This window comes from Salvelinus sp. IW2-2015, linkage group LG33, assembly GCF_002910315.2.
Source record: "Salvelinus sp. IW2-2015 linkage group LG33, ASM291031v2, whole genome shotgun sequence".
In the NCBI taxonomy this organism is placed as follows: domain Eukaryota; kingdom Metazoa; phylum Chordata; class Actinopteri; order Salmoniformes; family Salmonidae; genus Salvelinus; species Salvelinus sp. IW2-2015.
Window position 1 is genome coordinate 27,335,216 of NC_036872.1, and position 13,583 is coordinate 27,348,798.

Here is a 13,583-nt window from a genome sequence, read left to right on the forward strand (position 1 = left end):
AGACAGGTTGTATGTATCTGATCACTACTGTAGTAGGTTTGGAAGGTTAGACAGGTTGTATGTATCTGATCACTACTGTAGTAGGGTTGGAAGGTATGACATTACTCCTGTGGGTTTCTCTGATCATCATATTGTTACTGTTGATATTCACTTGTCCTGTCCACGAAGGTCATCACCTTACTGGTATTTTAATGTTAAATTGTTACATGATGTCATGTTTTGTGAAAGGTTTTTGTTGTTTTGGGAAAAATGGAGGGTTACAAAAGGGAATTTTGAGTCCTTGAGACAATGGTGGGAGGTTGGGAAGGCCCAAATACGATTATTTTGTCAACAGTATACTGCTCTGTCTCAAATTGAAGTTAAAGAGAGTATCAAGGCCCTTGAACAGGACATCAAATCTATTGAATTGAAGTTGCTCACTCAGAATGACCCCGGACTAGTCATGAACTTACAGGACAAGAGACATGAACTGAGGTCGTTTCTGCATGAAAGAGTGAAGGGTGCCATGATTAGGTCTCGTTTCGCTTCCCTCAAGGATATGGATGCTCCAAGCGCTTTGTTTTAACCTAGGACAGTCGACATTGCAACYTAAACAGATGGTCTGCATTCGTCTCCCTGATGGGAAGGTGACCACGGATGACAGTGAAATGCGTCAACATGCCGTGGATTTCTACTCTGCCCTCTATAAGGCGGAGGATTGTGACTCTCTGTGTACTGAACAGTTGTTACATGGACTTCCTCAATTGGGACCTGAGCAGAGAGTCGCATTGGACTCTGACATTACACTGCAAGAGCTGTCCACAGCAGTTATGCAGCTCTCAACAGGCCGATCCCCTGGCATCGATGGTTTACCATCTGAGTTTTATAAGCACTTTTGGGGGTCAATTGGGGAAGATTTTTATGAAGTGGTGTGTGAATCTTTTCATGAGGGTTCTCTTCCTGTATCCTGTCAACGTGCTGTGCTTTCACTGTTGCCAAAAAAGGGGGGGGTTTGGCTCTCATAAAAAATGTTTTTCTAAATGTCTCTCAAACAGGTTGAAAGAGTATCTGGGAGGGTGTATTGGAAAGAACTGGGAGGGTGTATTGGAGAAAGTTTGTGCCAGACTGTCAAGATGGAAATGGGTGCTGCCCCAGCTGTCTTATAGGGGAAGGGTACTGGTAGCTAATAATCTTGCTGCCTCTACCCTGTGGCACAGACTAATGATTTTTCAGCCACCAAAGGGTCTGATACAAGAGCTTCAGAGAACCCTTGTCAATTTCTTCTGGTCTGGACAACACTGGATTAAAGCTGCAGCCCTGTACCTGCCACTGCATGAGGGTGGGCAAGGCCTGGTGGACATTTCCTCTAGGATCATGGCTTTCCGGCTTCAAGCAGCCCAGAGACTGTTGTCCAGTGACGGTTCTAGCTGGGTCGACACAGCCTATACATTGACGAGGAGAGCGGGCTGTTTGGGCTTAGACAAGCACCTTTTCCTCTTAAAGCTATAAGGGGGGTGATTTGTCTGGCTTGACTCCATTCTATGAGTCTGTTATTAAGCAGCTTAGAGAGTTTTTGTCAAGTCCCGTAAGGCCTGCACGCCACCAGGGATGTGGCTTTTTGAAGAGCCTCTTTTTARAACACTGCCATCCAGTCCCGTGTTCTGGGTTCAGCCAGCCTACGTTCATGCCTGTTAGGTGTGGGGTGTACTAAACTGGGTCATCTGATGCGGAACAGGAGCAGATTGTTYGAGGAGCTGGGAGAAAGAGCGGGGATGCGATCATCTCGCCTACTGAGGAAGGTCGTCGCTGAGGTCTGTGACTCCTTGCCAGTACTTCATCTGCAGTATGTGACTGACACTTCCAATTCTGATCGGTGGAAGGAGGGTCTGGATTATYTGTTCCCTGCACTGATTGTTAGTGCTGCGGTGGGGGCATTCGAGGAGGACGTGGGGATGCTGCTTTCCTTCGATACCCCAGAGCTGGGGGAGTTCAAGGAGGTGGGAAAGAAGAATATGTGTAAAAGTGTCCCGTGCTTCTTCCCTGGAAGGGGTAAAATCGACGAGGTGGGCAGGTGTGTTTGGTCCAGGTGCCTCTCCAAAAGGCTGTTGGCGATCATTATACAAACTGCCTATTGATAAGAGGACAGCTGACCTCCAATGGAGGATAATACATGGAGTCATAGCCACCAACATGCATCTGGTACATCTGGATGTTACTGTTGGGGAAGGGTGTCCATTCTGTGCTGAGTCTGAAACTCTGGCACATCTGTTTTTACTGTGTCCCAGGTTGGTCGGGATGATTGACCTGATCACTAATTGGTTCTCAACGTTGGGAGAGGTTTTCTCTTCCCAACTGTATATATTTGGGCCAAAGTACAGGTTCAGTCAAAAGGGTGTAGTTGTGTTGCTTAATTTTGTGTCAGGGGCAGCTAAATTAGCGATATGGAAGACCCGAAAAAACTGTATTCGGGGACAGGGGTCTGTGGATGTGGTGGGAATGCTGGAGAGGATGTTGGCAGCGAGACTGAGGGTTGAGTTTGCCTGTTATAAACTGGTCAACAATATTGATCTGTTTATGAGTATATGGGGTATTCAGAGGCTGTTGTGTTTAGTTACTGTGGAGGAGGAATTGGAGTTGTGTTTTTAATTGATGTGTAACTGTGGTTTTGTATGAGTATTTATTGTGTGGTGGGCTCCCAGACCCAATAAAGATGATTTAAAACTCTCTCTCTCTCTCTCAGTCACTCACTCACTCACTCACTCACTCACTCACTCACTCACTCACTCACTCACTAATTTACTCACTCACTCACTCACTCACTCACTCAACTCATAGGGCTTTATTGGCATGGGAAACATACGTTTACATTGCCAAAGCAAGTGAAATAGATAATAAACAAAAGTGAAATAAACAATAAACATTACACTGTTGTAACGATGTGCAAATAGTTAAAGTATAAAAGGGAAAATAATTAAACATAAATATGGGTTGTATTTACAATTGCGTTTGTTCTTCACTGGTTGCCCTTTTCTTGTTGCAACAGGTCACAAATATCGCTGATGTGATGGCACACTGTGGTATTTCACCCAGTAAATATGGGAGTTTATCAAAATTGGGTTGTTTTCAAATTCTTTGTGGATCTGTGTAATCTGAGGGAAATATGAGCCCCAGAACCAGCTTGCTTAGGAGACTGTTCTTCAGGTTCATCTCTCCGTAGGTGATGGCTTTGTCATGGAAGGTTTGGCTCTCTCTCTCTCTCTCACTCACTCACTCACTCACTCAATTCAACTCATAGGGCTTTATTGGCATGGGAAACATATGTTTACATTGCCAAAGCAAGTGAAATAGATAATAAACAATAATGTCAACAGTAAACATTACACTGGAGACATTTCAAATGTCATATTATGGCTATTTCAGTGCTGTAATGATGTGCCAATAGTTAAAGTACAAAAGGGAAATAAATATGGGTTGTATATACAATGGTGTTTGTTCTTCACTGGTTACCCTTTTCTTGTGGCAACAGGTCACAAATCTTGCTGCTGTGATGCACACTGTGGTATTTCACGCAATAAATATGGGAGTTTATCAAAACTGGATTTGTTTTCGAAGTCTTTCTCTCTCTGCCCACCAATTACGGTAATGAGTGGTTGGGAGGGATGGAGGCAGGGATAGATGGATGGAGGTGGGGTGTTTTTGGCAATGTAAACATATATGTTTCCCATGCCAATAAAGCCCTTTGAATGGAATTGAATCGAGAGAGGATCTCTCCATCCTCCACTATGTCCCTGGTTGAATGGAATTAAGATGGAGCATATGGCATGATCTAAAGTGGAGTATAGTCATTTAAAAAAAAAAATTATAATAATTAAAAAAAGATTTAACCTTTATTTAACTAAGCAAGTCAGTTAAAAACAAATTCTTATTTACAATGACGGCCTACCAAAAGGAAAAAGGCCTCCTGCGGGGACGGGGTCAGGGATTAAAAATAAATCAAATATAAATATAGTACAAACACACATCACTACAAGAGATACAAGACAACAACATAGAAAGGCAGCAAGACATGACAACACAGCATGGTAGCAACACAACATAACAACAACATGGTAGGAACAGAACATTTATAGCAGCACAAAACATGGTACAAACATTAGTGGGCACAGACAAGAGCACAAAGGGCAAGAAGGCAACAATACATCACACAAAGCAGCCACAACTGTCAGTAAAAGTGTCCATGATTGAGTCTTTGTATGAAGAGATTGAGATAAAACTGTCCAGTTTGAGTGTTTGTTGCAGCTCGTTCCAGTCACTAGCTGCAGCGAACTGAAATGAGGAGCGACCCAGGGATGTGTGTGCTTTGGGGACCTTCAACAGAATGTGACTGGCAGAACGGGTGTTGTATGTGGAGAATGAGGGCTGCAGTAGATATCTCAGATAGGGGGGAGTGGGGCCTAAGAGGGTTTTATAAAGAAGCATCAACCAGTGGGTCTTGCGTTGGGTATACAGAGATGACCAGTTCACTGAAGAGTATAGAGTGCAGTGATGTGTCCTTTAAGGAGCATTGTTGGCAAATCAGATGGCCGAATGGTAAAGAACATCTAGCCGCTCGAGAGCACCCTTACCTGCCGATCTATAAATGATGTCTCCATAAACTATCATGGGTAGGATGGTCATTTGAGTCAGGGTTAGTTTGGCAGCTGGAGTGAAATAGGAGCGATTACGATAGAGGAAACCAAGTCTAGATTTAACTTTAGCCTGCAGCTTTGATATGTGCTGAGAGAAGGACAGTGCACCGTCTAGCCATACTCCCAAGTAGTTGTATGAGGTGACTACCTCAAGCTCTAACCCCTCAGAGGTAGTAATAACCCCTGTGTGAAGAGGGGAATTCGTCTTACCAAACCACATGACCTTTGTTTTGGAGGTGTTCAGAACAAGGTTAAGAATGCTTGTTGGACACTAAGAAAGCTTTGTTGTAGAGCAGTGGTTCCCAAACTTTTTAATAGTCTTGTACCCCTTCAAACATTCAACCTCCAGCTGCGTACCCCTCTAGCACCAGGGTCAGCGCACTCTCAAATGTTGTTTTTTGCRATCATTGTAAGCCTACCACACACACTATACGATACATTTATTAAACATAAGAATGAGTGTGAGTTTTTGTCACAACCCGGCTCGTGGGAAGAGACAAAGAGCTCTTATAGGACCAGGGAACAAATAATAATGTAATAATAATCAATAATTTTGCTCTTTATTTAACCATCTTACATATAAAACCTTATTTGTTCATCGAAAATTGTTAATAACTCACCACAGGTTAATGAGAAGGGTGTGCTTGAAAGGATGCACATAACTCTGCAATGTTGGGTTGTATTGGAGAGAGTCTCACTCTTAAATCATTTTCCACACAGTCTGTGCCTGTATTTAGTTTTCATGCTAGTGAGYGCCGAGAATCCACTCTCACATAGGTACGTGGTTGCAAAGGACATCAGTGTCTTAACAGCGCGATTTGCCAAGGCAGGACACTCTGAGCGCAGCCCAATCCAGAAATCTGGCAGTGGCTTCTGATTGAATTCCATTTTCACAGAACAGCTTGTTGCAATTTTGATGAGGCTCTCTTGTTTAGATATTTGTAAGTGGACTGGAGGCAGGGCATGAAAGGGATAACGAATCCAGTTGTTTGTGTCATCCGTTTCGGGGGAAAGTACCTGCGTAATTGCGCACCCAACTCACTCAGGTGCTTCGCTATGTCACATTTGACATTGTCCGTAAGCTTGAGTTCATTTGCACACAAAAAATCATACAATGATGGAAAGACCTGTGTGTTGTCTTTGTTAATGTCCCGCATATTGAATATAGTTGCAGAGTCCCTGTTATCCTAGATTCAGATCATTCAGGCGAGAAAAACATCACTCAGATAGGCCAGTCGTGTGAGAAACTTGTCATCATGCAAGCTTTTGGCTACATATGGACCATTAGTGGAATTCCCGCGAGAGAGTAACGTTAATCTGATTGGATGTTAATTATTTGACTAGGCTACCTGTATTTGACAWTGTGTTGTTATTTGCTGAACACTAGATGGTTTAGTTTTATTTTTTGTTGTGAAACGAGGCTAKTCAGGCGAGAYAYAAACCTCACCCAAATGTATAGCCCCATTGAAAAATATAAATGGACTGTTTGAATTTTTTGTTTGTTTAAATGTGAATCACATTTTTATTTGGCGTACCTCCGACGGCATTGCGTGTACCCCAGTTTGGGAATACCTGTTGTAGACCATTTAACAGGGAGGGGTAAGCTAAGTATAAGACAGTATCACCTGCATATAAATGGATGAGAGAGCTTCCTACTGCCTGAGCTATGTTGTTGATGTAAATTAAAAAGAGCGTTGGGCCTAGGATCGAGCATTGGGGTACTCCCTTGGTAACAGGCAGTGGCTGAGACAGCAGATTTGTTTTACTTTATACACTGCATTCTTTAAGAGAGGTAGTAAGCAAACCAGATCAAAGACCCCTCAGAGACACCAATACTCCTTAGCCAGCCCACAAGAATGTMAATAAAAATAGCAGCACAACATTGCTTAGAATCAAGGGCAATGGTGACATCATTGAGGACCTTTAAGGTTGCAGTGACACATCCATAACCTGAGCGGAAACCGGATTGCATACCATAGAGAATACTATAGACATCAATAAAGCCAGTCAGTTGATTATTGACAAGTTTTTCCAACACTTTTGATAAACAGAGCTAAATATAACTAGTCATATTGTTCTGTAAACTGCTGGGGGTCCATCACAAAACGGTTATGATTATCATTAATCCATCCATGCGCCGTTCTCTCTCTCTGTCTTTCTCTCTCATTGTCCCTCTCTCAATTCAATTCAAAGGGCTTTGTTGGCATGAGAAACATATGTTTACATTGCCAAAGCAAGGCGGCCAGACAGCATGAAGTGGGCACTCTTAACRGTGGCACTCTTTTTCAGCAAGGTAATTTGTGGAATAAATCAACTTGATTTAATCGTCTTTATGTAGAATTGAACTGCAATCTCCCACTGCTTCAGTCACTGCCATGTTTCTGCTTTCATCACCCTCATCTCTCATCCTATCTCCCCTGGTCTTCCACTCATCCTGTTGTTGTGTTAATCCAATTTGAGCATTTCCTCTCCATGTTTGCCCTCCCACTTCTCCTCCCCATATATCCTAGTCCACTTCACCCCTCTCTCACCACTCCCTCCCCTAATCTACAGCAATTACACAGCTCTTCCCATCTCTCTCCATGTACTCAGTGTCTCATGCCTTGACTTTCAATACAATCTCCTCTGAAGTTTCTCTCGTCTCTTGATGCAACAACTGGGTTTGTGTGTGTGTCCCCGTTAAACTACTGTTTGTCTGTGTATTTATCTCCATGTGGGTACCTGGGTTGTTCCACCAATTGGGTGCCTTTTGAGTAGTGTAACTTGGTCACCTAATTTTAACATTCTGTCATAAAGAGCGCATTTTCAACTTAATAAAAAACATGTTTTCCCATCTAAAAAAAATTATACAAATAAATACTATAGTAAGTGCCTATTAAGTGCCAAATAAAGTAACAGGGTTGACCATAACAGGGTTGACGACTTCATCTTAAATCATCCATAAATTCTCCTGTGACAGAGGGAATGGAAGCTTGTTGTGTGCAACAGGGAAGGGCAATTGAATTCAACTTAAGCTTTCACATTTGTTTTATTGTTAAACATGTCTAGCCTGTCTATCTATGGGTAATAGTGTTGATGTGTTATGTGCAACCTGCTTAGTTATCCACCACAAAATGGCCATAAGGAGTAAAACCAGCTCACACGCTTTTACACTATGATTTGACTATTAGATGTTCAATGTTTCTTTTGAAGACTAAAAAAAAGGAATAGTTTCACCCTATTAAAACAAGAGTTCAATTCACGTAACAGGGTTGCCCTTAAAATGAGGAACAAGTTGTTTTTTTTACCTTAAAGTGAATAATGATCTTCAAAAATGACATTGTCAACAAAATTACTAGGGCTTTACAATTATGGTGAAAACTTGGATAAATGTTGGTGTTAAGTGGGTTAAAATCTGTAAATGTTGGTGTTAAGTGTCAAAATGCAGAATCTTAGCACTTTAGCAAGATTTTCCATGTGGTTTATATTAAAGGGCACTCTATTGAGTATAACAGGCTTTTAAAATTATATTCAATATTAGTGCACAATTTCTACTTAAAATATCAAAGGGATGCAAAATGCACTCATTTCATGGAATGACTCACCTGCTTTTGACCAGGGTTTGTGTGTGTATTCTTTTGTAGTGGTCGGGTGCTGTACAGTGTAGGTTTCCTTCTTTCTTGGTCTGAATCATTTTAGTCTGCATGTTGCTGCTTCAAAGAGCCTAAAATAGCCCTTTAATTATAGTGCAGTGTGTGAGCTCCTCCATGGTTAGCAGCGTAACGCAGAGCCTGGCAGTATCTCCAGTAAAGCTCTCATTGAAAGGAGCGCTAGCTGACTGAAGAGGAGAGGCTGGAGCAGCAGCATACATGGAGGCACATCAGAGGAGACCTAAAGGAGCTCTGAACCAGCCAAGCCCTGCTCCCTGGTCTGCTTCTCTGCTGCTCTGGCCCTTCCCTCCACCAGCCTGACCGTGAGCTCTCCTCAACGCAGCACACGCACATACACACACCTGAAGATGGGAGCTAGAGCGAGACATCACAGAGATGGGAGTAGAGAACTCTTATAGCGGAGTGGCTAGCTAAAGTCCCAGAGAGATGGAACACTGCTACTCTGTTTCCATAGAACCCATAGAAGTGACCTTGGCACATCTCAAGAGTTCAACTGTGGAGAGACACAGACCTCTGCTGCCTCACCCACAATCAACCTTTTATGGGTTTGCAGTTTTCCCTTTGGTCTGTGGTGTGTGTGTTTCATCTGTTGAAATCATTAGACCTTCTCTTTGCTCTCATTTCTGTGGCATGGTACTCCTTCTCTCCCTTTCATTCTATTTTCCCTTACTAGTTTAGTCTCTTCTCTTATGTAGTGACTTTAATATCTAGTATCTTTTCATAATACCTGCTAAATCTGACAGAGACCCCTCATTAAGCCACCCTACCACGCAGGCAGTCAGACTGGCCTCAGGGCTGACGCTGTGTGGTGACAGATGGGAAGTGCAGCCTGCCATAGCGACTGGTAATGACAGTGGCACTAATCATTTTAAACAACCGCCTTCAAGCTCTGCAAAATGTTACGTTATTGTGGGGAAACGTTCAAGTCACTAAGCAGGTACCCCGGAGGGGTGTGTGTGTGTGTGTGTGTGTGTGTGTGTGTGTGTGTGTGTGTGTGTGTCAACACCAGACCTTTTCTGGCAGGGTAGAACCTAGCAGATGTGCTCTTGGCTCCCTTGAGGATCTCGTCTCTTCTCCTCTCATCTTGTCTCTCCTCATCCAGCACACGCGCCCATACCCTCCAATGTTTATACGCTGCTGCTCTCTAGATAATAACTATATTCCACATTTATTCCCTTCTCCCCACTGCCTCAAGTTTCCCCTCCTCTCTTCCTTATCCTGGCTTTCTATACCTCCATGGTCTCTTTCTTTCTCCGTCCCTCTCCCTCCCCCTCTCTTTTTGTCTCTGACTTGTTGTCCTCCAACCCACCACCTCTATAGTTCTGGTTCGTTGCTATACCCTCAAACTAGGCCAGGAAGGAAGTAACGTGATGTCGTCACCATAAATCATAACTCCTCCTGAAGGAGCTCAGGTCTTATTTTTAGAGGAACATAAATATTATTCAATTCATGATATCACTTTACTGAGGCTTGTCTGATGTTTTGCACATGACTTCCCTTTGATAAGAGCGAGGCACGGAGACGCGACAGGGAACACAGGCGTGGATAATGGAAACTACACTGCATTTTCATTTCCGCTCTATCGGTTTCTTACTGTCTGTGGCTCTGTGTGTTTGTGTTTTACTGCATTGTGTGGGTGTGTGTGTGTTGGGAGGATGTGTATGTGTGTGTGTGTTGGGAGGATGTGTCTCTGTGTGTGTGGGTGTGTGTGTGTTGTGAGGATGTGTCTCTGTGTGTGTGGGTGTGTGTGTTGGGAGGATGTGCTCTGTGTGTGTGTTGGAGGATGTGTCCTGTGTGTGTGTTGGATGGATGTTGTCTCGTGTGTGTTTGGAGGAGTTCTCTGTGTGTTGTGTTGGGAGGATTGTTTCTGTGTTTGTGTTGGGAGGCTGGTGTCCTGGTGTGTGTGGTGGATGCTCTGTGTGTGTTGGAGGATGTGTTGTGTGGTGTGTTGTGTGTTGGGAGATTGTTCCTGTGTGTAGTGTTTGGAGGATGTGTCTGCTGTTGTGTATGTGTGTGTGTGTTGGGAAGGATGTGTTCTGTGTTTGTGGGGTGGGTGTTGGGAGCTTGTCTTGTGTGTGTTGTTGAGGATGTTTCTCTGTGTGTGTGTTGGGAGGATGTGTCTTGTGTGTTGTTTGGCAGAATGTGTCTGTGGTGTGTTGGCAGGATGTGTTTCGTGGTGTGTTGGAGGATGTGTCTGGTGTTGTGGATGTTGGTAGTGTTGGGAGGATTGTCTCTGTGTGTGTTGGGAGATGTTTCTCTGTGTGTGTGGTGTGTGTGTTGGGAGATGTGTATCTGTGTGTGTGTTGGGAGGATGTGTGTCTTGTTGTGTGTGGGAGGATGTGTTGTGGGTGTGTGATGGTGTTGTAGAGATGTGCTCTGGTTAGTGTTTGGAGGATGTGTCTGTGGTGTAGGTGTGTTTGAGTTGTCTCTCTGTGTGTGTGGGTGTGTGTGTGTTGGAGGATGTGTCTCTGTGTGTGTTGGAGATGTGTCTCTGTGTGTTGTTGGGAGGATGTGTCTCTGGTGTGTGTGTTGGGAGGATGTGCTCTGTGTGTGTGTTGGGAGATGTGTTCTGTGTGTGGTGTTGGGAGGATGTGTCTGTGTGGGTGTGGAAGTAGTGTTGGAGTGTGTGTTTGGAGGATGTGTCTCTGTTGTGTGTTTGGGAGGATGTGCTCTGTGTCTGTTGGGAGATGTGTCTCTGTGTGTGTGTTGGGAGGATGTGTCTCTGTGGTGGTGTGTGTGGAGGATGTGTCTCTGTGTGTGTGTTGTGTGTATGTGTTGGAGGATGTGTCTCTGTGTGTGTGTTGGGAGGTGTCTCTGTGTGTTGTGGGGTGTGGTGTGTTGGGAGAATTGTCGGTGTGTGTGTGTGGGAGGATGTTGTCTATTGTGTTGTTGGGAGGGTGTTGTGGGTGTGTGTATGTGTTGGGAGGATGTGTCTCGGTGTGTGGTGTGGTTGTGTGGGAATGTCTCTGTTGTGGTGTGTGGGTAGGAGTGTTCTGTGGGGTGTGGTGGTGTGTGTGTGTGGTGTGTGTATGTGTTGGTGAGGATGTGTTCTGGTGTAAATGCGTTGGAGGAGTTCTCTGTGTGTAGTGTGTTGTTGTGTTGGGGAGATGTGTCCTTGTTGTGTGGGTGGTGTGTTGGAGATGTTTTGTGTGTGGTGTGTGTTGTGGTGGTGTAGTGGGGTGGTGTGTATGTGGTGTGTATGTGTGTATGTGGGTGTGTGTATGTAGGTGTGGGTGTGTGTATGTGGGTGTGTGTATGTGTATTTGGGTGTGTGTATGTGGGTGTGTGTATGTGTATGTGGGTGTGTGCCACTTTGATGACAGAGAAAGTCATCAACATCCCACTGCTGCTGAATTCTGATAATTATGGCCTCAAAGGTGTTTCATTTGTGACATAAACATGTACGACGCTTCGATGTGCATTGCCAATCTTAAGTTAAGTGAAACGTGTGTGTTTCAAACTGTATTATCCAGGTACAGTGCCTTCAGAAAGTATTCACACCCCTTGACTTTTTCCACATTTTGTTGTTTCTGCCTGAATTTAAAATTGATTAAAAATGTATTTTGTGTCACTGGCCTACGCACAATACCCCATACTGTCAAAGTGGAATTATGTTTTTAATTAAAAATGAAAAGCTGAAATGTCTTGAGTCAATAAGTATTCAACCCCTTTGTTATGGCAAACCTAAATAAGTTCAGGAGTAAAAATGTACTTAACAAGTCACATAATAAYTTGCATGGACTAACTCTGTGTGCAATAATAGTGCTTAACATGATTTTTGAATGACTACCTCATCTCTACCCCACACATACAATTATCTGTAAGGTCCCTCAGTCGAGCAGTGAATTTCAAACACAGATTCAACCACAAAGACTCAGGGAGGTTTTCCAATGCTCAAAGGGTTGCTCAAAGGGTTGCTCAAAGGGTTGCTCAAAGGGTTGCTCAAAGGGTTGCTCAAAGGGGTGCTAAAAAGGAATGCTCAAAGTAATGCTCAAAGGGATGCACAACGGGATGCTCAAAGTTGTTGTTTTTTGGTACAAATAAAATTAAAATAAACTTTGAATACCCCTTTGAGCATGGTGAAGTTATTAATTACACTTTGGATGGTGCATCAATACACCCAGCCACGACAAAGAAACAGTTACAGAGTTTAATGGCTGTGAAAGGAGAAAACTGAGGATGGATCAACAACATTGTAGTTACTCCACAATACTAACCTAAATGACAGAGTGAAAACAAGGAAGCCTGTACAGAATAAAAATATACCAAAACATGCATCCTGTTTGCATTGAGGCACTAAAGTAAAACTGAAAAAAATGTGGCAAAGAAATTAACTTTATGTCCTGAATACAAAGTGTTATGTTTGGGGCAAATCCAACACATCACTGAGTACCACTCTTAATATTTTCAAGCGTGGTGGTGGCTGCATCATATTATGGGTATGCTTGTCATCGGCAAGGACTAGTGAGTTTTTTAGGATAAAAATAGTTGGAGCTAAGCACAGGCAAAATCCTAGAGGAAAACCTGGTTCAGTCTGCTTTCCAACAGACACTGGGAGATGAATTCACCTTTCAGCAGGACTATAACCTAAAACACAATGCCAAATATACACTGGAGTTGCTTACCAGGACGACATTGAATGTTCCTGAGGGGCTTAATTAAATGATCTACTTAAATCGTCTTGGAAATCTATGGCAAAACTTGAAAATGGCTGTCTAGCAGTGCTCAACAACCTACTTGACAGAATTGAAGAATTTAAAAAAGAATAATGTGCAAATAATGTACAATCCAGGTGTGCAAAGCTCTTAGAGACTTACCCAGAAAGACTCACAGCTGTAATCGCTGCCAAAGTTGATTCTAACATGTATTGACTCAGGGGTGTGAATACTTATGTAAATGAGATATTTCAGTATTTCATTTTTAATAAATGTGCAAATATTTCTAAAAACATGTTTTAACTTTGTATTGTGCATAGATGGGTGGGAAAACATTTGTGGAATAATTCAAAGGGGTATGATTACTTTCTGAAGGCCCTGTATGTGTGTTCCTCTACAGAGGTGCTGGACAGCATGGCCAGGTTCCGGGCTCTAGGTGTGTGGAACTACACCATGGTGACTCTAGCAGAACACGAGAGGGTTCTGTATGTAGGAGCTAGAGAGGTCCTGTTTGCCCTGGACCCTAACGACATCAGCAGACAGCTACGACCTCTGGTAACTACACACAGACAAACACACACACATACACACATGCACGCACACACACACAC

The 13,583-nt window shown here is 43.3% G+C and overlaps 1 protein-coding gene across 1 annotated transcript in view; it reads left to right on the forward strand.

The window, feature by feature from the left end:
• Positions 1–13,583, forward strand: part of sema4c (sema domain, immunoglobulin domain (Ig), transmembrane domain (TM) and short cytoplasmic domain, (semaphorin) 4C) — a 65,230-nt gene that overhangs the window by 21,796 nt on the left and 29,851 nt on the right. The window contains 1 exon segment of the mRNA XM_070436843.1: positions 13,373–13,527. Coding sequence (XP_070292944.1) covers positions 13,373–13,527 — 155 coding nt within the window.